This window comes from Panthera tigris, chromosome A1 (assembly GCF_018350195.1).
Source record: "Panthera tigris isolate Pti1 chromosome A1, P.tigris_Pti1_mat1.1, whole genome shotgun sequence".
In the NCBI taxonomy this organism is placed as follows: Eukaryota; Metazoa; Chordata; class Mammalia; order Carnivora; family Felidae; genus Panthera; species Panthera tigris.
Window position 1 is genome coordinate 6,966,499 of NC_056660.1, and position 21,446 is coordinate 6,987,944.

Genomic DNA, 21,446 nt, shown 5'->3' on the forward strand with positions numbered 1-21,446 from the left:
ATGATCATCATCTTCACTGTACGGATGACGCGACTGAGCTCAGGAGCGAGTAAGATGTGAGGATCCCAGATCAGGGCTGGGCGGCAAGCCCCGGGCTTGTTTTCAAAACTGCGCTTCTCTGCAGAGACCTGTTCATCACCTTCTGATAAGGACCCGCTTAACGATTTGGAATGATGCGAGATGTGAACAAGCCACACCCGGTGGATCATCAGACAATCCATCCTGTCATTGTTACCCTCATCCAAGGACATCCTTAAACAAGTGATCCTGGTAAAACCAAGACTCCTCCATTCACTCGAGCCTCTGAAACAGCGCTTCTCAAATCTGAATGCGCACCACACCCCCTGGGGATTGCGCTGATTCAAGTAGGTCTGTGGTTCTGATTTCTCGTGATGCTGCCCGTCCGCAAACCACACTCGGAGCAGCAAGGTCTCGGGGCACTGGTTCCCCAAATTTCCTGCACACCGGAATCCCTAGGGAGTTTCCAAAAATTGTGGCTTCGTCGGTCCGGGGTATGTTCTGGGCTCACAATTTGTAAGAGATTCCAAACGTGCCGACAACTTTTGGAACCAAGTAGAAAGCATGCAAGGAAATCTATCCATAAAAAAGACAAACTAATAATGTAATTTAAGTTACGCTTTATAGAGAGTGGTGGCGGGCGGAAAACAGGTCACAAATCAGCAGCGCTGGGGGTGCGGGCCCCTTAGAGCCCATCAGGGAAAAGCGCCGGGGAAGAGGACGCCGCCGCCGCAGGCACCGCGAGCAAGCTCCACCCAAAGTGGGTGGGCGCGGCCGGCGAGCGGCTCCCTGGAGCATGCGCAAACGCGGCGCCGGCGCGGGGCGGGGCCTGTTGTGCGCGCGCGCGCGCGGGCCGGCGCTCCAGTTCCGGGGTCGTGCTCCCGGAAGTCCGGGGGGTCGCGCGTGGGAGCCTCCGGGAGTGGAAGGAGCGGGGTCCGGCGGCGGCCGCGCGCAGCCGTTCGTCGCCCGTGGCTCGGCACGTGGCTGAGCGCCCGCTGAGGCGTCCTGGAGCCGCAGGCCTCGGTCGCCGAGGCGGTGTCATCCCTGACCATCGCCGACGCCTTCACCGCGGCGGGCGAGAGCCCCGCCCCGCCGCCCTCCGCGCTCAGTAGGAGGTTCATCTGTTCCTTCCCCGACTGCAGCGCCAATTACAACAAGGCGTGGAAGCTAGACGCGCACCTGTGCAAGCACACGGGGGAGGTAACGGGGCCGCCGGCCCGGCCACGGAGGGGTGTGGCGTCCGGGCCCGGGGACTCGGGATGGGGTGGCCCGCCAGCTGGGCTCTGTCCCAGAGGCCCCGGGGCAGCGTGTGGCTACACAAGCCTGTGCGAGACCTATGCGGTCTTGGCAGCCTGGATCACAGAGGCGAACCAGCTCTGCCTTAGGTTAGGGAGGAGCCGAGGAGAGACAAGTTCTGAGACCCAAAGACAGCCTTGCCATGGGCTCCAAGCACCCTGAGCCGCTGCTTCTCCTTTGATCTTGAGGCTTGGTCCGTCACCGTCTCCTGATAATCTGTAAATAGGTGCAGAGGAAGGATTCATTTACTCGCATGCTTTCTACGCCCTCGACCCCCAGCAGACACCTGCCTTAATCCCTGGCCTCCTGGAACTGGAACGAGGGGTAACGTCTTAGTACTGGAGGTTCTGCAAGCAGCATGCGTTCATTCCTTCACAATTCAGTACCTTTTTAGCTCTGACGAGAGTAGTCGACAAAACAAAAGGCTCCTGCTGTCACCGACCTTGTCCTTGAATGGGGACAAAGGAATAAGTAGGAATGAGACGCAGTAAATTGAGGGCTCCTGGAGGATGGTCAGGAAAGGTCTTTTTTGACCTGAATGAGAAGGAAGGGATCCAACCGGGAAGACACAAGGGAAAACAGTCCCGGTGGAAAGAAACTGCAGAAGGAACCTGTGATTGTGATCGAGGTGGGGGCCGTATAAGAGGAGGTCTGAGAAGCAGGTGTGGTGGGATCATTTGTAGGCCAGGGTGCAAATAGGGTTTGGAGTTTGGGTTTTCTTCTGAGGGCAGTAGGAAGCCTTTGGAAGATGGCAGTTGGGGAAAGGGAAGCTCACGGAGGCCAGGGAACCTGCCCAGTTTCCCAGTGTTCGGCAGAGCCTGGCCTGACACTGCCTCAGCTAAAGCCCTTTACTTCTTAACCCAGGGACCTGCAGCCCCCGCCTTTGCTCCCAAACCTACCTAACTTCCGGGCCGTTCCTTCGTGTGACCTCATGGCTCCCTACCCTCTCTGCCATTGGAAGGTTGACCCTTTCCTCCAGCTCTTTTCTACGCGGACCGTTCGCGCTGCTCCTTTCTGTCCCAGACTTTACCCGTGCCACCCGCTGTCGTGGCAGTCTTGCCCAGTGACTGGCTCCCCTCGGAGCAGCCGTTGTGTTCTCCTTCCTGTCCTTTCTCTTGCCCATCCCGCCCCTCAGCTTCTGGGTTCTGAAACCAGTATGTCCAGGGAGAGAAGCACGTGGTCACTTTTGTGTCCCTCTCCGAGAAACCCTGGGGCAGCGTGAGCCTCCTGTCCCCTCTGTGGATTGCCCCCAGAGCCATGGCCCAGGGGAAGGGCAGATTGTGTCCTCGGGGCATGGGAGCGGTAGCCCTGCACCCCCCTCCCTCAGCTGCGCCTCTCTCAATGAATTGCACTTTCTTTAAAACAAAAACAACGACAACAAAAAGAATGGCAAATATTGTGCAAAACTCTGTGGATGTTCCCCTGGTAACTCAGCTCTTCTGTCTTCCCGTCTGCTTGCTTTGTTACTAGCACTGACATTTGGGGCCTCGGTACCTCCCCCCCCCCCCGCCCCCCCCGGACTGCCATGGGGCTATGTTTTTCATAGGTAAATAAACCACACTGGTTATTTGGGGGATGTGTTTCGACTTTTCCTGTAGGTTCAGAATGGAGACCCCCTCCTCCCACCTCCTGGGTCCCAAGCGGTGGTCGCAGTGAGGCTGCGAGCGTTTTCCTTGGGTGTGTCAGGCCTTCTCTTAGCACAGACCCTGGGATTGTCCGGGATGAGAGGGAACCCGCACCTGCCTCTGCCGTAGGCTTTCAGTGGAGAAAAACATGCAGTGGTGGTGACCTGTGCACATCGGCCAACGCTAACAGCACACAAGTCATCCGTAAGGGGCTTGCTGTGGACGCTTGCTGTCGGGTTGGAAGCAAGTGAGCGGTGCTGTTACCGTGAAGGCCACCCGCTTAGTTCGCGTGCGACTGACAGGGCAGGATCTGCTGCACCGACTTCGGGAGGCAGTCGTGGCATTTGTGTAACTCAGTGGAAACCATCCCTGGAGGCAGAGTCCCTGCCTGACTAAAATGTCCCCTACACGTTTTTAGGTCTTTAAATGGTACCAGAGATACTAACTGGGGCAGGAGTGACATGTTTTTTTCTTTCTTTCCTGCTAGAGACCGTTTGTTTGTGACCGTGAAGGGTGTGGCAAAGCCTTCGTCAGGGACTACCATCTGACCCGCCACGTCCTGATTCACACTGGGGAAAAGCCATTTGTGTAAGTAGAGAACAGTCTTACGGCCTTTAAAGAGCTTGCTTTTGGCATGCAGACCTGGTAAGAAAGTAGATTGTTAACTCGTGAGGCCAGGGATGTGCAGTGTCCTTCCTTTGCACTTCCTGGTACGAGAGGAGCCTGGGTTTTGAACGTGTGGGAGAGAGGAGGGGTGTGTGGGTCACTCGTGAGAACTTCAGGAATGAGTCTGTCTGAAGTTCTCTTAAGTTGGCATCCTCTCTCCTCCCTTTAACGTGTCTACTAAGTGGGACACCCTCCTCGAAAAACACTCCGTTCAGACTAGATGGGGTCATGGTTCCCTGGCAGATTCTTGGCCCTGCATTGAACAGGGTCTTTCTGAACCGATAAGCTGCTGGGAGAAGAGACAGAAGCATAAAGGAGTAGAGCTTTTAATAGTTGATCTTGTGTTTCTTCAGATCGAGCCGCTTCACCGCTCCCATGCCAGGCTTAATTGTATTTTCCTTGGAGTTGCTGATTATCTCTGAAAAGGGTGGAGGTGTTGCTTGTCTTTTAAAGTAGTGGGTCTCAAATATAGGGAGCGTGAGAATCACCTGGAGAGCTTGTTAAGAAAAAACACAGAGTATTGGGTCCCACTCCGGAATTTCTGATTCAGTAGACATGGGGTGGGGCCTGAGAATTTGCATTTCTAGCAAAGGCTCAGGTGATGTTGATGCCGTGGGTCTGGCACCCACACTTTGAGAACCACTGGACAAAATGTTCCGTGAAAACACGGAGTTTTCATTGGAAAAAGAGTAACGACTTTATAGATCCCCAGAGCTACATCCGGGAGACCACGTCGAAAAATAGCTGTATGGCACGTCCTGCAGATGTTAGAATTTGGTATCACAAGTGTGTTCTATGAGACAGCTCCTTGAGCAGTGAGGTTTTCTAATGATCTGAGTTCACTTCTTCCAGTTTTAAGAGGATGACGAATGTGAAGTGTCTCACGTCTCACTAAGGTCCAAACAGTCTGAGGAAGGGGAGCTGTCAGTTGTTGGCACGGGATCGTCTTCACTGCCCTTGTCCATGTGGAGAGCCACCTCCGTCTGCCCAGCGTGCTGGCCAGCGGGAACGGGACAAAGTCCTGAGGGGGCAGACGCGTTCAGTCCCGTCCCTGTTCAAGCACACGGCGTATCACCGAAACAGATGACCCTAAGTGAAGCTTAACGTATTTCAAAATGTGGTTCGACCAGCCCAGCAAAGAGTAACGAAGCGTGGTCTGGAAAATGGGGCCGGGAGAGAGTCTTTGAGCTAGAAGTTTCGCTTCGGGGAATTTACTCTACAGATACGCTTGTGGCTGAATTAAATGCCGCTACGAGGTTCTGTGCACAGCATTGGAATCAACCCGTGTGCTCATCAGGAGGGACTGAAAAGTATATCAACACGCTAGAATCCTAGACAGCCGGAAAAACAAATGCAGGTACCGTCTGTGAAGCTGTGAGTGAGTGTCCCACGGCATATTCATCAAAAGACCACAGTTCAGAAGAGTGGAGAGAGGGCTGCCTTTTTGTGCATAAAAAGGAGGAGGAAGAAGAACGCGGGAAGAATCTGCATTTGTATCTGCTTCTATCTGTATAAAGCCAAACAGGTCGCCTGTCCTGGCTGGGAGTAGTGGGGAGTCCCGGGTGGGGAGGAGGCAGGGGTGAGGGGTGGAAGGAAACCTGCAGCTGTGTCCCTTTTTATGCTTCATGGTTTCTGAATTAAGCTACTGTATGCTCCTTAAAAAACTGGATCTTCAAGAAGAACTGGGGCTGGACAGATTCCCAGGGTGAATTGGAAAGGGAGGGTTCCCTCTGGAACAGGGCAGCTCGGTGTTCCTCCCTTCCGGCTCTCTCTCTGGCCTCTTAATTCCACGTGGCCCAAGTCTCTTGAAGTGCAGCCTCAGCTCTGCTTCCTTCGGCCTTCCTGTCCCTCGTTCTTGTTGGTGGCATCCCTGTCCACCCGATGGCCCTCAGCGAAGGCGAGGCAGCTTCCCTGGACGCCCCGTCCTCGCGGCTGTCCTCTGCAGCCGGCGGGTCGTCAGGTTCTGTCCCTTCTCGTCGGACCCCTGCCCCTCCCCCCGCGGCCGCGGTCATATTTCAGGCTCTGACTCCGACCTGAACGGTGTTGTCTCTGCTCTAGACGGCTTCCCTTCTTAAAGCTGTGCAGGGTCTAAGTGTTGCTTTCATAACGAAGCCCAGGGTCTTAGTATATTGTGCAAATGGCCTTTGCGATCTGGCCTTTTTGTGATCTTGCCCCATCTGCTTGACTCTCAGACATAAAGCCCGGTCCGTGCACCACCCTGCAACTTTGTCCGCGTCTTCTGTGCCCCTGCGCCTGCTCTTTGCTCTTGGTCGGGACATTTCTGGGCCCTGTCCTCTTGCCCCACACTGGTGTTGGGTTAGATGCCTGTGTCAGGATTGAAGTCAACAGTGACAGAAAACCCAGCACAACAGAGGCTTAAACAACACCGTCTCTGTTTCTCTTGTGTAACAGAAACGCTGACATGGACAGTTGGGGGTGTTCCACAGTCAGTAGGACCTGGGCTCCTTGGAACTTGTCACTGCCGTCCTCATCTTGGGGCTTCGACGTCGCGGTCCAAGATGACCTTTGGAGTTCCAGCCATCATAGGCGTTCCAGCCACCAGGATGGGCGAAGGCGCAAAAGAGGCGTGCCCCCTTTTAGACACTTTGTGGTCATTGAGCCGGATGGGCCAGAAACAGCCGTGTGGCCACCCCTGATTGCAGGGGAGGCTGGAAAAAGTTCTATTTCTGTTGACCGTGTACCCAGCTAAAAGTCAGCCTTCCGTCCTTGGGGTCAAAACCACCACCCGTTGGCGTCCGTCGTGTTCTCTGCCACAGCCTCCTGCACGCTTCCAGTGGGATCTCCCGCTGCCCCCGCTCACGGTCAGCCCCCTGTAGATGGCACAGCGCCCGACAGTGTCACCCCGTGTTTACTGGTCCATGATGGCTGAGATTAGGGCCGTCATAGAAGTCCTGCTTCGTCCCTCAGGCTGAGGACTCTCACAAGAAGAGCACACGTTTAAAACACAACTTCACAAAGAATTTGGATAATTCAAGGGCAAGATATAGAAACACTCATTAAGGGGAACTAGGATGGCTTGGTGATACGCCAGAGGGCATTATGGTTGGTGGTTTTGCTCTAAATACCCATTTCTACCTCTGAACAGAAGCTAAAAGTAGTGTTTTTGAGGGTTTTTTTTTTTTTCCTTTGGAAATGCAATTTACTTTGACATTTCAAGCAAAATGAAGGTTTTCAGATTCTAAATTAAAAAACAATTTCGCTTAAACATGGAGTTAAGCCTGAGCAGGGTTTGGGCTTTTGGAAGTAATGTCTTGCACCTTCTGTGTGCCCGGCTCATAAAGGACGTGTGATGAACGTGCTTGGTTTCAGAAGCCTGGGTGAAGACGCATCTCGTTCCCTGGTAATCCCGTCAGAGTGAGGCTGACGCTTTGGCTTTAATGCTTTCGAGTTGGTTAAAGTCTATTTTATACTGTACTTTGGACAGTAGTTGTTTCTTTAAATTTTTTTAATGTTTATTTATTTTTGAGAGAGAGAGAGAGAGAGAGAGAGACCACAAGTGGGGGAGGGGGAGAGAGAGGGAGACACAGAATCCAAGGGAGGCTCCAGGCTCCGAGCTGTTGGTGCAGAGCCCGACGTGGGGCCCGAACCCACGAACCGTGAGATCATGACCTGAGCCGAAGTCATACGCTCAACCGACAGCCACCCAGGCCCCCTGGATAGTACTTCTATAAAGGAGGAGGATATATACATCTTAAAACTTCTCTTCACTCGGTTTGTTAATATTTTGATTTATGCAATTTCTTACAGTTGTACAGCTAGTGGCTGTGATCAGAAATTCAACACAAAATCAAACTTGAAGAAACATTTTGAACGCAAACATGAAAATCAGCAAAAACAATATGTAGTAAGTATGAATGATTTTCTATGCTTAAACTCTCTGCATATTTTTAGGCTTATTGTCTAATGTTCCTAAAGGGCTCATCAACCAGATTTTGTCTGGCAGATACCTGAATTTAGCCCAACTACTAGCTATCATAATAATGGCTTATTTTGAAAGCATCCTTTTTTTTTTTTTTTTTTTTTTTTGCTAATGAAGTTTATTATGGTAGACTGCCCCAAATGAAACCGTTTTGCTGTTTCCAATGTGTTAAATCTTTAAAGCTTCCTGGCATAGGATTCGACGGTAACTCGGGGGGAGCAGGCAGCAAGTGTAAAATCTTCACGGTGTGTTTCTCCTGAGGGAATTCTCTTGTGAACCACTCTTTGATTTTTTCCAAAGTCTAACGAACCCTTATCAAACAGTGCACTTTTGAAGGGTGTGAGAAGGCCTTTAAGAAACACCAGCAGCTGAGGACCCATCAGTGCCAGCACACCAGTGAGCCACTGTTCAAGTAGGTTCTCCACATGGGTGAGGTCTCTTGCATTTCAGGTGGCAGGAAGATTGACACGCAGGGGCGCCTGGGGGCTCAGTCCGACTCTTGGTTTCAGCTCAGATCATGATCTCACGGTTCAGGAGTCTGAGCCCTGGGACGGGCTCTGTGCTGAGAGCGCAGAGCCTGCTGGGGATTCTCTGTGTGTGTGTCTGTCTCTCTCTCTCTCTCTCTCTCTCTCTCTCTTTGTCTCCCTCTCTCCGCCCCTCCTCAGCTCATGCACGCGCTCTCGCTCTTTCTCAAAATAGATAAAAACTAAAAAAAAAAAAAAAAAAGATTGAAATGCAGAGGTGGGATACAAGCGTTCTGAAGCCACATCTTAACATTTTTCTGTGCAGTGAACGCCCACGTCTATATCGGGGGCACGTCAAAAGTTTAATTTGGCTTTTATTTGCTAAAAGAAATAGCTAACGTGTTCCAGAATAATTTGTGAGATCAGTACAGTTGTGGTTAAGCTTGAAGGGAGCGCTGAGAAGTGGCTTTATTCAGTCGTATGAAAGGTCACGGTGCAGACACGAAGCGGTCCCTTCCGACAGAGCCACAGCGATCGGGCCTGTCGGCCTTGCATGCGAGGGGCCTTCAGGAGGGACAGGAACGGCGACGGGACACACGGGGGTGGACTCGGGGAGGGTGCGAAGGAGCACCCGGTGAGGTCTTGAGGAGCACGGGCTGGCGGTGCTCCTGGCCCACGCGGGGCCGGTGGGCGGCCACCGAGGGCTGTCGCACGGAGCTGGGACGTGCCTCTGCACCGGTCGCCAGACGGGTGCACCTGACGCAGCCTGCTCGCCACGCCGGCCCTCGGCCGTGGCGTTAAAACTCGCAGAGACCATGCCCAGTGCCTTAGGGGTTCACCCAGGCCGTGTTTTTGTAGCCAGGAAAACAGTGTATCTTTTCAGAAGCATAAAGATAAAAACTATTTGATCACATCCTAAAAAAAAAAAAAAAAAAGGTGCTGGTACTTTTCTCTAAGTTTATTTTGTCTGCAGGCTGGCCAGTCACCTGAATTTCACCTGTGATTCGGTCTCAGTTTTAAATCTCCTTTTTACGATTGGTTTGGTCGTGGGGAGAGACTCTGGGAGCGGAAAAGGACGAAGCTCACGTCGACCCTGAGGGGCTGCCCCCCGGAAACGGATTGGCTCACGCCTCGTGTGTCGTTCGCCCAGGTGTGCCCATGAGGGATGTGGGAAACACTTCGCCTCCCGCAGCAGGCTGAAGAGACACGGGAAGGTCCACGAGGGTGCGTACGGGGGCCCCTGTGGCATCAGCTTTGAGTAGACACTAACCGCGACGCGTGCCGGCGGGCCTAACGCTTTGAGCAGAAAGCGCCTTCTCTTCTGTTCCACGGCCACGCTGAGAAACTCGACACTGTCCAGGCGGGGGCGGCACGCCGCAGCCCGAGGTGTTAGGCTCTCGACTGGAGGCCCGCCTGTCGCCCGTTCACGCACCCCTCTTGTCGCCGTTGGCAGCGAACGCTTTATGCCCCGCGCGAGTGCCTGGCGGTGCGTTACGCTTCTGAGTGCAGCGCTCCAGCCGAGGTCGGCTTCGCCACCACCATTTAAACGTCTTCACGACCTGTGTCGTTCTTTTCCTTACTGGCACTCGCAGGGCTTGGGTAACAGTTTGAGGTTCCGGAGGAATCAGGTCGTAACTTCTTTCAGAAAGACTGGATTAAATTACCTGAATCTGTTCTGTTTCCACGAGGGACGTCTTTGTATCTGTATTCCGGTTTTCTGAGTATAGAATAGGTTTTTGGGTTGTTTTTTTTTTAAAACGAGAGAGTAGTGGGTGAAGCTTGAGAGGTGGCCTCGCTCCTTTTAGTTTCACTCTGGTATCTCGTGGGTGAAACGCGGGCTGGCTGTTACCCGGATTCTTCCAGCTGCGGTGCTTTGCACAATGTCCGCTGTCGTCCGCAGCGTTGCCTCTAGGGTCTTATTTTCTCCCTTAGTCGCAGCCCGAGTCTTTTCTGCAGTGCATAACCTACCACATGGTAAGACTCGAGGCGGCCAGGGATGGGCACACAACCACCGAGACTCAGTGTGGGTGGTCTGGCGAACGCAGAGGACCCCAGAGCTCTGAGGAAAGCAAGAGGCAAGCACAGAGCAGGGAGGGAAGGGACCGTGAGCCAGCGGCCGGGGAGCGACGGCAGCCGGGAGCCCACGCGCGGTCTACCCAGCTCACTGACCACAGCGGGAGAGGGCACGGCATCCTTCCGTGAAGTGTGCTGAGGTGAAACCCCACGTGCAGTGAACGCCTCGCTGTGGGGTCGTTGGGTTTTACTGTAAAACAAACCTTAGTTTTTATTCTCACCTCCAACGGCTGACGGAACAGAATGGTATTGGGAGGTAGGAGGGCAACTGTATAGGCTTGTAAGTTTCCTTTCCAATGACGAGCGGTGTTTACGCTGAATATTCACAGAAGGCGATGCGCCAATCTGCTTTTTCCTACACAGGCTACGTGTGCAAAAAAGAATGTTCCTTCGTGGCAAAAACGTGGACAGAGCTTCTAAAACACATGAGGGAAGCCCATAAAGGTGAGGCAGATGTGCGTGGCGCAGTGACATTTGCCCCTGCGGTTTTGGAGAGTGAAGTGCTAGGCGTGTGCCTTAAGACAAAGGCGTTCCCGTGACGTTTGTGAAACTGGTACCTCGGTGGCCCGGCAGACGCGCGGGAGCCAGGGTCCCGGGTCGGGGAGGACCGCCGTGCAGTTAGCGGCCGGAAAGGCTCCGGCAGGGGGGGCGATCTGGGAGGCGGTGCCTTCTGTACTGGAGGCCGAGGAAGGACACGGGTCTACTTCATCTTGTCCCCTGCCCACGGCCACCAGGCTGAGAACCCCTGCTCCCTGGTAAGGGAACAGAGTGACTCCGCGTAATACAGCACGTGGGAGCATCGAGACCGGCTTCCAAGCAACAGACACCGCACCCGGTGTTTGGATTTATGATCATCGTGACCTTTTTGGCCCCAAATACCTGCCTTACAAGCTCAGCGTTAATTTTCCCGCGTGGCGATACCCGGGGAAATGGGTTAAGTGTGTGTCTGCTCCACCAGAGGCCGTAAGATGTGAAGTCTGCCAGAAAACCTTTAAACGCAAGGATTACCTGAAGCAACATATGAAGACTCACGCCCCGGAGAGGGAGGTGTGCCGGTGTCCCAGGGAAGGCTGTGGTAGGACCTACACAACCGTCTTTAATCTCCAGAGCCACATTCTCTCTTTTCACGAGGAAAGGCGCCCATTCACCTGTGAGCACGCCGGCTGCGGCAAAACGTTCGCAATGAAAGTAAGTACTCGCCCTCACAGACGCGGTCCTCTAGACGGGCGGCCTCCCGGCGGGGTTCCTGGGAGCCCTGGGTCCCGAGACGGTGTCCCGGGGCCTGCCGATGGGGAAAGCTGGGTGACCCGGACCTTCCCCTCTCGCCTCAGCAGGGGTGGTTCTGAAGTCCGCGCAACAACCGCATCCGCCCGTGCCAGTGGTTCTCAAAAGTGTGGCCCTTGACCGGGAGCTTCCGCATCACCAGAGAACCTGATAGAAATGCATATCCTTCCCCCCCCCCCCCCCCCCCCCCGAATCAGAAACTGGGGATGGGACCCGGTAATTTGTGTTGTAACAAACCTTCCAGGGGATTCTTCCCTACCTCCATTTGAGAACCAGTGGCCTGTGGTACCACATGCCTATTAGGTGTCCTTTTAGACTCACCATCTAGGGATCGAGAAGTGGGCATCAGGACACGAGGGACCTTAGGACTGGAGTCTAGTCTAGATCTGGGCGAGATGTGAACAGGCGAGCACGGGACACTCACCGGAGGGCCCCGTGCGGCTCGGCAGGCTCTCTGGCCGGTACTCTTCCAAGCGTGTGCCGTGCGCCGTGCGCCGTGGTTAAGACGGAACACACAAGTGAGGCAGGCCCAGCGTGGATGCAAACCCACAGCAGCTCGGAGCCGATCGCGGTCCGCATCCTCATCGAGGGCAGGGAGACCGGTCAGGTGTTCCGTTGGTGTTTGGGAATGCTGCTGCCTAGATTCAGTTACAGGAAGCTTCTCCAGCCTGGAATAGCTCATCCAGAACTGGCTCCCCCTCTTCCCCCTCAGGAAGCAACTCAGAAGCCACGGGGGGGTGGGGGGGGGGGCGGCGGCGAGACTGTCTAAATTTGGAACATGGGTCCTCGGGAAAGGTAGTGATGAGGTGTAGGATGTGAGGAAGAATTCTGCTCTGGTGGGAGAATCTTTAAGTAGAGGTCGAGTTCCTCAACGGTATGTAACAGAAAGAAGGTCGACAGTTTATTTAAAGAACTCGTGAAGTTCTCATATTAATAGGCACCCAAATGGCAGCGTTTCAAAAACATAACTTTTTCTTTTCCCTTCATTGTAGCAAAGTCTCACTAGGCACGCCGTTGTGCATGACCCTGACAAGAAGAAAATGAACCTCAAAGTAAGTTAACTGGGGCCCGCTGTGGGTTTTAAACCCCAAGTGCCCCAGCCGGATGCAGTCTCAGGTACTTTCCGCTCGTCACTGCTGTGTGAGCTGCTCTACCGGGAACGCGATCGCCGGGCTTCACTTTCTTCTAAGGGGGTGCTGGGTGCCTGTTGGGGGGTACAGCTATTAGGTTAGTTGGATAGTTTGATTTTGCGTTCTCATTGTCTCGCTTTCTTATTTCCAAAGGTAAAACCGTCTCGTGAAAAACGGAGTTTGGCCTCTCGTCTCAGTGGATACATTCCTCCTAAAAAGAAACAAGGACAGAGCTCATCTCTGCCTACAAACGGAGAGTCACTGAACTGTACTGAAGACAGGGTGCTCTCGACGGTCGCGATACTTACCCTCAACTGAACACCAGATTGCTTTGCTTAAAGGACCATAGACCAGCCAGCTCAGTTCTTTCCTCCCAGAAGCACATTTCTCTTTATTAAAATCATGGATGCACAACATCTGATTCTCTGTTGTTTCCATTTTCTTTGTTCAAAGGGTCCTCTTTCTGGGCTCCTTGCGTTTCTCTATATGCATTCTCTTCCTTTTTGCTTAAATGACGAAGAACACACATTACAGCTTTCCCTCCCCTAACAGGTTGTGGGCGGGTTGAGAAGGTAGCTATTCCGGGCATAGTTTGGAGTATTTGATTACATATCTCCTCCTAGAAGGGGAGAACGGCCAAAGATTAATTTAAAACCAATGTCTTCGATTCTTCCTAGTGCTAATGCTCTAATACCCATGCAAATCTGCATTCTTGATTGAGTTGCTGTTATTTAAGTGATTAGCTCAATTAAACTGTGCCTTTCTGGTTAAGCAGTCGTTGAAACCTATACCATAACCAGGCAGTTTTACAAACCCCATGTAACTGTACTCCTGCACTAAAAGTCGATAGTTGAAAATCCCCGCTGTCAATGGCCCTGAGGGGCTGTGTTTGGCTCCAGCTACCCTCTTGGAAAAAAGAAGTACAGAGCGGTGGGTCTGGGCACCGGCAGAGGACCTCCTTATCCCCACAACTGTCAGTCCTGTGCGGTTCCTAACACTCGCTCACAGAGTCATTTGGGAAACACACCCAGTTCCAGAGATCCAGGATCAGCTGGGCTGGGTCCTAGGTCTCGGTGATTCTAACACGAACAAGGGCGGAAACCACCGGACTCGTGCTGCCTTTTAGCTGCTGAGTTCTCGGGCTCTAAAAGTGAAGTCGTGACTCTGTAGACTTACCCTGGGAGTGTAAACTGATATTTTTCATAAAGACCATTTAACTTTATATGGAAGACTTCTCAGAGGCGTTCATAAATCGTAAAAAGACTTTAAAAAAAATGAGTCTATGTTTTTCTGCTTAAATGTTAGATACTGTACAATTTGTCAAAGAGAAGAGTACACATTACTCTTTCACTAGATTACGAAGTGCAGTGTTCTCACGTGACGATACTTATGCTTCAGTGGAAAAAGTATATGGAGCGGATGTTCGCATTTTGAAAAACGAACTGGGAAGCTACTGCCGTCACGGTAGAGTTCGCCAGCTACTCTGCCTTCACGTTACCCAGACTTTCTACGATTGTCCTTTTAGATCAGCAAACAGAGTGAGCAGTTTCTCAGACCTGCTTTCACTTACCATTTTATTTTCCGGCTCCTCTACGTTCTTCCCTTTCTTTATAGTAATTTGAACTCGGTATTTTTTCTCAATCCATCGCTGAATCTGCTTACTCTTTGTGTCCAGATCATGTTGTCCAATATTTGAAGAAAAAGCTAGCTCCTTTGTCAGGGCAGGGCCTAGTTTAAGACAGAGACTTGTTCAGGACTGTTGACTGGTCCCTTTGGGGGACCTGAGCTGGGTCATGCACACTTGGTGAGACCCGCGGCTGCCACAGGGGCCCGGACGCTCCTTTTCCTGACTTAGTCTGACAGACCGGTGAACGCTTTTTAAACAAGGAAGACAGACATAAAGGTACCAGTTTTTACCTGTCAAGTATCTAGATATGAAATGCTTCCACTTATTAGTACCCTCATTTGATGACAGTACAAAAGAATGGTCCTTTAAAAGGAACAAGTTTAGCTTTATGATAAACTTAATTGGCCTTATTTTTCTTTCTGACTGGAGCAGTGTTTAGGAAGTACTCTTTTTTCAAAAAATTTTTTAAAATGTTTATTTTTGAGAGAGAGAGAGAGAGAGAGAGAGAGAGAGACAGAGCATGAGCCGGGGAGGGGCAGAGAGAGAGGGAGACACAGAATCCGAAGCAGGCTCCAGGCTCTGAGCTGTCGGCACAGAGCCCGACGTGGGGCTTGAAACCCCAAACCATGAGATCATGACCTGAGCTGAAGTCGGACGCTTATCCGACTGAGCCATGCAGGCGCCCCTGGGAAGTACACTTCTCATCTGACTCCCCTAGTGGTGCCCTTCTAGTGACAATGGGGTCAGCCAGACTGCATCAGACGAGAGCGAGCTTTCTATGTCCTGTATCCAGCAATGGAAATCCTGACTTAGAAAATTACAGGGAAGGAACAGATTCCTTAGTAAAAGCATTGGAAGATTCAGAGTTTTCATACGGGGGAAAAGTTAGGTTTTAATCCACACAACAATCTTTCTGGGAGCACTAACTGCATGTGAAAAAATACAACTTTAAGATAGAAGAAAAGACCGGGTATGGGTATGTTTGTGACCTCAGGCTAAAAGGATTTTGTTAAGGGACGGCTGGGTGACTCAGTTGGTTGAGCATCTGACTTCGGCTCGGGTCATGACCTCACGGTGTGTGAGTTCGAGCCCCGCATCGGGCCCTGTGCTTCAGCCTGGACCCTGCTTCAGATTCTGTGTGTGTCTCTCTCTCTGCCCCTCTCCTGCTCATGCTCTGTTTATCTCCCTAAAAAATAAACATTAAAAAAAAGAAGGATTTTGTTAAGGAAAAAAATTGATAATTTCCTATATCAAAGACACTATGGTGTAATTTTGAAAAGGGCAAAAAAAAAAAAAAAAAGAAATCTAACTAGGATAAGGTTTTTTTGCATCACACAGAGAATCTTATAAATTGGCGGGGGTGGGAGGGGGGACCACGCAAGCAGAGGAAGAGGGCATGTAAACAGGCAGTTCACAGAAGAGGCAGCTCAAATGGTGAAATGAAACCCAAAGAAATAATAAGATCGGGTTTCTCACCCATTGGCAGGACAAAAATTAGATGAGAGTACCAAGTATGGGTGAGGATGTAGAGAAAGAAATTAAACATATTGCTGACAATTTGCCCCATAGACTCTGGAGACACTGACAGACATGCCCTTTGGTCTGGAAACGAGCCAGCTTTGGTCTGGAAATGAAAGGCTGGAAACGAGCCCAATGCCCATGGAAAGGCCCTGACCAATCCACGGTATCTGGTACATTCTGAGGATTCCACTGAGTAATTATAAAAAATTAGCTACAGCTGTTACATAAACCTAGCTCTTGAAGACAGCATGACATAATTTTCATGTGTACAGAATCATGCCATATACCACGGGTTTGTACGTCACTGAAGTTTAACAGCACAGACCCACATTCATGTCCACGGCGGCAGGGAGGGAGGACGGCACAGGAAAAGGGAGCACGGAGACTTCGACTTTCCTGTAATGTTTTGTTTCGTTTAACAATCTTTAGTACAACAACGTTAACGCTTGTTCATCTTGGATGGTGGGTAACAGGTGTGTATAGTTTTCGGTATGCTTTCTAATTCCCAAAAGTAATTTTCCTAAAAGACCTCCTTTTAGGAACACCTCCCCGCTTCCTTCAAGCTCCCGCAGCTGGTCCTACGTCGCCACCGGAACAAAATTAATGCCTTTACCACCTTAGCACTTAAACTATCTCTGCAAAGAGCACCCCCGCCAAAGCTCTCCAAGCTTCTCGGTGCTGTTCTGCGTTTTTTCTGCGATGCAATGTGATGTCCTTACCATCCCGGTTGGCCTCTTCTGAAGACTTTTTGTTTCCCAGCCAACATCCTTGTTGAATGTGGTGCCACAGAACTGAGCCACAGAGAACCGTGTGATTTTCCTAAGACACACAACCTCGCTGTGGCATATCTGGGACCCGTCTCCTGCCCCTGCCCCAGAGTGTTTTCCATAAAACAAGCTTTTGTAACGGTCAGCACTTATTAGGACTCATGAAAAATTTTCACTTGATGTCTAGTTCCGGGCTCCATAAGGCATAAAAGACAAGGCCGTGGTAAGGTGATCGGTAAATGTGTAAATGAGCCTTACTACCAACAGGGTGTGGAAGATGCTCTGTGAATCCCTTTGTAGATCAGAAAGGGCTTCCGGCCAACTGGCCAGGCGCCTCCACGTTAGAGATGAGGGGGAAAGAGGGGAACAGGGACCCCACCCCACCGCTTCCGAGGCTCTTTCATTCCGGACACCAGAGATGCTGCCACCCCGGGCCAGGCCAAGAGGAAAGGGGGTCCCGTCGTTCTGGGGTGCCTCCCTATTTCCCCCTCATTTTACACGAGGAAGCGACGCCGACCACAGGGCATCGAGGGAAAAAGATGAGAGGAGGAATGGAAATGAAGCGAGAGCTGGAGAAAGATGCGGGAGACGGTGGGGAGGCCGTGAACTACCCCGCTGCTCACACCCCCGCTGTCACCAGGCACCTCGGCAGACGCCCTCTGCGGTCCCTGGGGCTCAGGGCGTGGGCAGCAGGTCACCTACCGGGTTTCGGGTGGGCTTTTCCCAGCTCCCGGAGTCGCAGGCGCTCCTCGTGGATCTGTGCCCCCGTCAGGAGCTGGTACTGCGGGGGCTCCGCACCGCTGTCCCTTGTCACAAGCCTCAGGTCCCGCTCGTTCATGAGCCTGATCACGTCTGCTCGGTGCATGTTGCCCAAGTCGTTGCCCGCCTCATCCAGCACGTGAATAATCCGCTCGTGAATTTTTCTTCCGATGTTGCTAAGAGCTGGTTCATTCTTCTTTTTCTTCTTCCTTTCGTCCTGGGTGTCTGCAACAGTACCGAAAGCTTTTGCCTGAATCGGGCAGGACAGTCTCGGGCCAGAAGCTCGGAGCGACGGCTGTGCTGGTGCGGTCTGGTGCAGGGTGTATGTACCAGGACATCTAATGCAATTATTTCCAGTCTTTACGGTATGCAACGTTAGCCTCTTTAGAAGAAGAGTGGCCATCCTAAAAAGGGAGAAAGGTTTGTTACTGTTCCATCATTTCCTCCCCGTGGTCTGATACGGTGCACGGAGGGCGTGCGTGTGTGGGGCTGCAGGCCTGTGTCATCCGCAAACATTGTGGACCCGTGCACGGGAAATTTACACCAATGACACGGACTGTCAGGTGACTGTAGTCACACTAGGTCACGGTGGTCCCGGCTCCAGTGCAAGTTACTGTCAGAACAAGCCGTATTTGCACAGTGCTTTCGTTTTCCATCGTTTCCTCCCCCAGTGCTGCCGCATTTGATCTATTTCCCGAGGATCTATTTCCCGAGCTGCCTCATTTGATCTATTTCCCGAGCACTACAGTGCTGACTCTGAGAGCAAGTATCATCCTACAGGTTTATTTAGAAGGCAGTACATAACATCCTCGGCGATTCATAAATACCAAGTCATAAACTGTGAATACAGTCAGCTGTTGAGAACTTATCAGTGTATCTGGAGGTATCCAGAACACAAAAGCGCTATTCTGGGAAAGCTGGGAGCACTCTGGGAGGACTCTCAGAGAGGAAACATCCCGACAGGAATCAAAGCGCCGCCCTCATAAACCGAACGGATGACTCACGAGGTAATAAGGCGTGACGACCAAGCGTTAACTAAGCGTTAGGCACACGGGGTGAAGCTGGTTTACTGCATGGGAATAACCGCTGCTCTTATTAACGGCATTTTGGCTTTTCACTTGCTTCTCTCGCCCACTAAGTGTCTCTCTCCTTCCATTTGCACGTTAGGCCAAGCCCAGAGGTGCGGGCTGGAGGGATGAGAGGACCCACTCACATCCTCTGGGGTTTGCTGAGTAACACAAGAACTCAGGGAGGGGGCCCTGTCCACGACAAAAGAGGAAAGGACGAGGTGCCTTCAGCAGTGCTTCTCAAAGAACGGTCCCCGGGTCACCTGCAATGAGAGTCACCTGGAGTGTTCGCTAGAACCGGAAACCGCCTCCGGTCGCTAGCTTGGATCTCACTGGGCTGTACGACCACCGATCCCACCCCCATCACCCCCACCTCACGCCTCTGGTGGCAAGTGATACGACCAAAAAAAAAAAAGACACGGTAAATCGAGTGAAAGTGAAGGGATACACGCAATCTCACCGTCCTAGCTGGATAACACCCGCCATGGGCTGCCCTGACTCCCCACCTTGTAGAGTTGCCTGCCGCCCCGACCTGTCCGCTAAGATATCGGACGTCACCCACCCCGCAGCTGGCTATATGCTTCGTGAACCCGGGGGCTCGGCCCCAGGGTTACTGCTCAGCGAGGCCTCCCCGCCTGCTCTGTAGAATACCGCACCCTCCATCGCTTTCAAAGCCATTGCCTTGCCTTTACAGACGTCTCCTGCCGGACATACTATCTGGTTATTTGCACACATGTTCACAACCAGTCCCATGCTGTTCGCGGCTGCGTTCCGAACGCTAGAGCCCAGAGCCCAGCGCAGCCTGGACGTGCTCAGTGAATGTCCGAGACAAGGGGAACAGCCGGGAGGGACCTCTGCGCGTCACTCCCTAGCACTGTACAGGGACGCTGGGGTCCCCTGGCTTCGCATTCTGGCTGGCACTTCACGTGTCCGCTGACCTTAGTGAGATCTACGGCCAACGCTCCACCCCCGGTGAATGGGATGAATTCCCTTTTGGTCATTACCTGGTTGGGGACTCCCCCCACCCGTCCTTGTGCTAAAGGCTCTAAGACAGGAGCAAATTGGATTTTAAATAGCTGCCATAGCACTGTTTCACCAAAAAGCCAGGTATTTGTTGCTGGAGGAAGCCACCAAACCCAAAAAGTAGGACAGTCTGAAGAGACCAGAGATGACCTCTTTTCCATTTATCGTCAGGAAAACAGCCGCAGCACCAAATTTCACAGTGAGTTAGGACGGCCCTGGCAATAACAGATGAAAGCTGACGCGCCGTGTATAATGAATCCTCAATACATTAAAACAGATAATATTAATTCCAAATGTAGGATTTTTGACAACAAGTAAGCAAATAACAGACAAGGCATAGGAAAAAGATGAAAAGAAATTTATGAAGACCCTGGCTGTCTGTGGTCGAAGACCCAAGTGATTTTTTCCCCCTATCCTTCTTGCCATTTTTTTCCTCAATCTTTTACAGGGAAGAAGTATTTCTATTTATGTATTTAGTTTTAATTTTATTTTAAGTAGGCTCCATGCCCAATGGGGGCTTGAACTCACGACCCTGAGATCAAGAGTCACATGCTCTACCCACTGAGCCAGTCAGGAGCCCCTGGAAGAAGTATTTTTTATACTAGTACATTTATTTACAAAATAAAGACTATTGCAGAATAATGACGGGGAATTGTTTTTAAAGCTATAAAAACACTTTCCAAGAAGAGGAAAAGGTAGAGGAATACCGTAACCACGTTTTTCTTTAAGTTCTTTACCATTACTTACATTTTAGAGAGTTTCAAATTTCCTGGATGTACACAGCAATTAAGCTCCAATACGAGCTCCATTTTGGCTTTACGTCAGCAGAGCTGAACAGGTACACATTCCTTCAAAATAAGCTTTTCATAGATTAAAAACATAAATACGCAGTTAAGAAAAAAGAGCTGTGAGATTACTCAATCTGAACCGCAAATCCCACCTTAGGTTCAAATAATTAAAAAACTTGTCATTAGGAAGTTTCAAACATGTCCTGGAAGAATAGTATAATCAAACCCTAAGTATCCCTCACGCAGCCTAATTAATATTCCCCTCCCCCCACCCCCCTTGCCAGCCACCCATGAAACACTTCAAGGTAAATCCTATCTTGCCAACAAATACTTCAATATGTCATTCAATATGTCATCTCTAGGAGGTTAGGACTCTTTTATCTGTTTTTAAAATTTATTTTAGAGAGGGGGCGCCCGGGTGGCTCAGTTGGTTGAACGCCCGACTTCAGCTCAGGTCATGATCTCGCGGTTCATGGGTTCGAGCCCCGAGTCGGGGTCTGTGCTGACAGCGTGGAGCCTGGCACCTGCTTCGGATTCTGTGTCTCCCTCTCTTTGTCCCTCCCCTGCTCATGCTCTATGAGTGGCTCTCTCTCTAAAATACACATAAAAAAACATTATTTTAGAGAGACAGAGAGCTCTTGAGTGGCGGAGGGGGGAGGGGAGAGAATATCTTAAGCAGACTCCATGCTCAGGGCAGAGCCCGATGTGGGCCTCGATCCTATGACCCTGGGATCATGACTTGAGCCGAAGTCAAGAGTGGGATGCTTAACTGACTGAGCCACCCAGGCGCCCCTCTTTTATCTTTTTAATAACCATGATAACGCTACCCCAACTAATAATCATTCCTTTAAATATCCAGTTTTCTGATTGCCCCGATAATACTTTAATATCGTTTGTTGACATTTCATTCACAGGTTGGTAGCATGGACAGACTCCCACTGGCCAAATGTGCGGTAATTTCAACATTAAAGAATAATGGCTGAAAGTTATTTCAACACACTGAATACGCAAAAATCTATCAAAAAGAAAGATCGTTTGCCAGAACCCTGCGTGACTATTACCCTGACTCCTCACTGTGAAAATTGGTCAAGAAAAAGAACGAAGCGTCATCCTACCTCTTTAGGAAGAACTACAATCAGTAATCATCCCCAGTTGGTGGAGGAAAAGCTCTTCGTTAGAGGAGAATGCCAGCTAATAAATGGAGAAGAGAAGTAATTTAGAAATCACCATTTTGCCACCTTCAATCAAATCACGGATTCAGGCAAGGATGGAGGCAAAATCATGAGGTAAAAAGCTAATGAGGAAACGAGGTATTCATATGGTGCCGAAGGGCGACGCAAAGATTACCTGCAAATCGAAATGGGGAAAACACACTTTGGCCGTCACCCTGCCTGACCT

The 21,446-nt window shown here is 51.1% G+C and overlaps 2 protein-coding genes across 6 annotated transcripts in view; one reads left to right on the top strand and one right to left on the bottom strand.

Annotated features, from left to right (window-relative positions):
• GTF3A (general transcription factor IIIA) lies at positions 1 to 12,912 on the top strand. Its single transcript, XM_042998261.1, has 10 exons — positions 1 to 49; positions 1,019 to 1,218; positions 3,427 to 3,527; positions 7,374 to 7,470; positions 7,869 to 7,957; positions 9,160 to 9,233; positions 10,446 to 10,526; positions 11,041 to 11,270; positions 12,359 to 12,418; positions 12,650 to 12,912. The coding sequence occupies exons 1-10, from the start codon at positions 1 to 3 to the stop codon at positions 12,812 to 12,814; spliced, it is 1,146 nt and encodes a 381-aa protein (XP_042854195.1). The 3' UTR covers positions 12,815 to 12,912.
• Positions 12,860 to 21,446, bottom strand: part of MTIF3 (mitochondrial translational initiation factor 3) — a 16,408-nt gene continuing 7,821 nt past the window's right edge. For 2 of the 5 annotated variants that reach the window (XM_007074345.3, XM_042987904.1), the window contains exons 2-6: positions 21,164 to 21,239; positions 20,008 to 20,120; positions 17,114 to 17,574; positions 14,067 to 14,224; positions 12,860 to 13,115 (exon numbers count right to left, since the gene is read on the bottom strand). In XM_007074345.3, coding sequence (XP_007074407.1) covers positions 12,897 to 13,115; positions 14,067 to 14,224; positions 17,114 to 17,574; positions 20,008 to 20,069 — 900 coding nt within the window. In that variant the 5' untranslated portion in view covers positions 20,070 to 20,120; positions 21,164 to 21,239 and the 3' untranslated portion in view covers positions 12,860 to 12,896. The remainder of the gene's footprint in view (positions 13,116 to 14,066; positions 14,225 to 17,113; positions 17,575 to 20,007; positions 20,121 to 21,163; positions 21,240 to 21,446) is intronic. The other 3 variants (XM_007074347.3, XM_042988108.1, XM_007074346.3) reach the window with 2 other exon arrangements.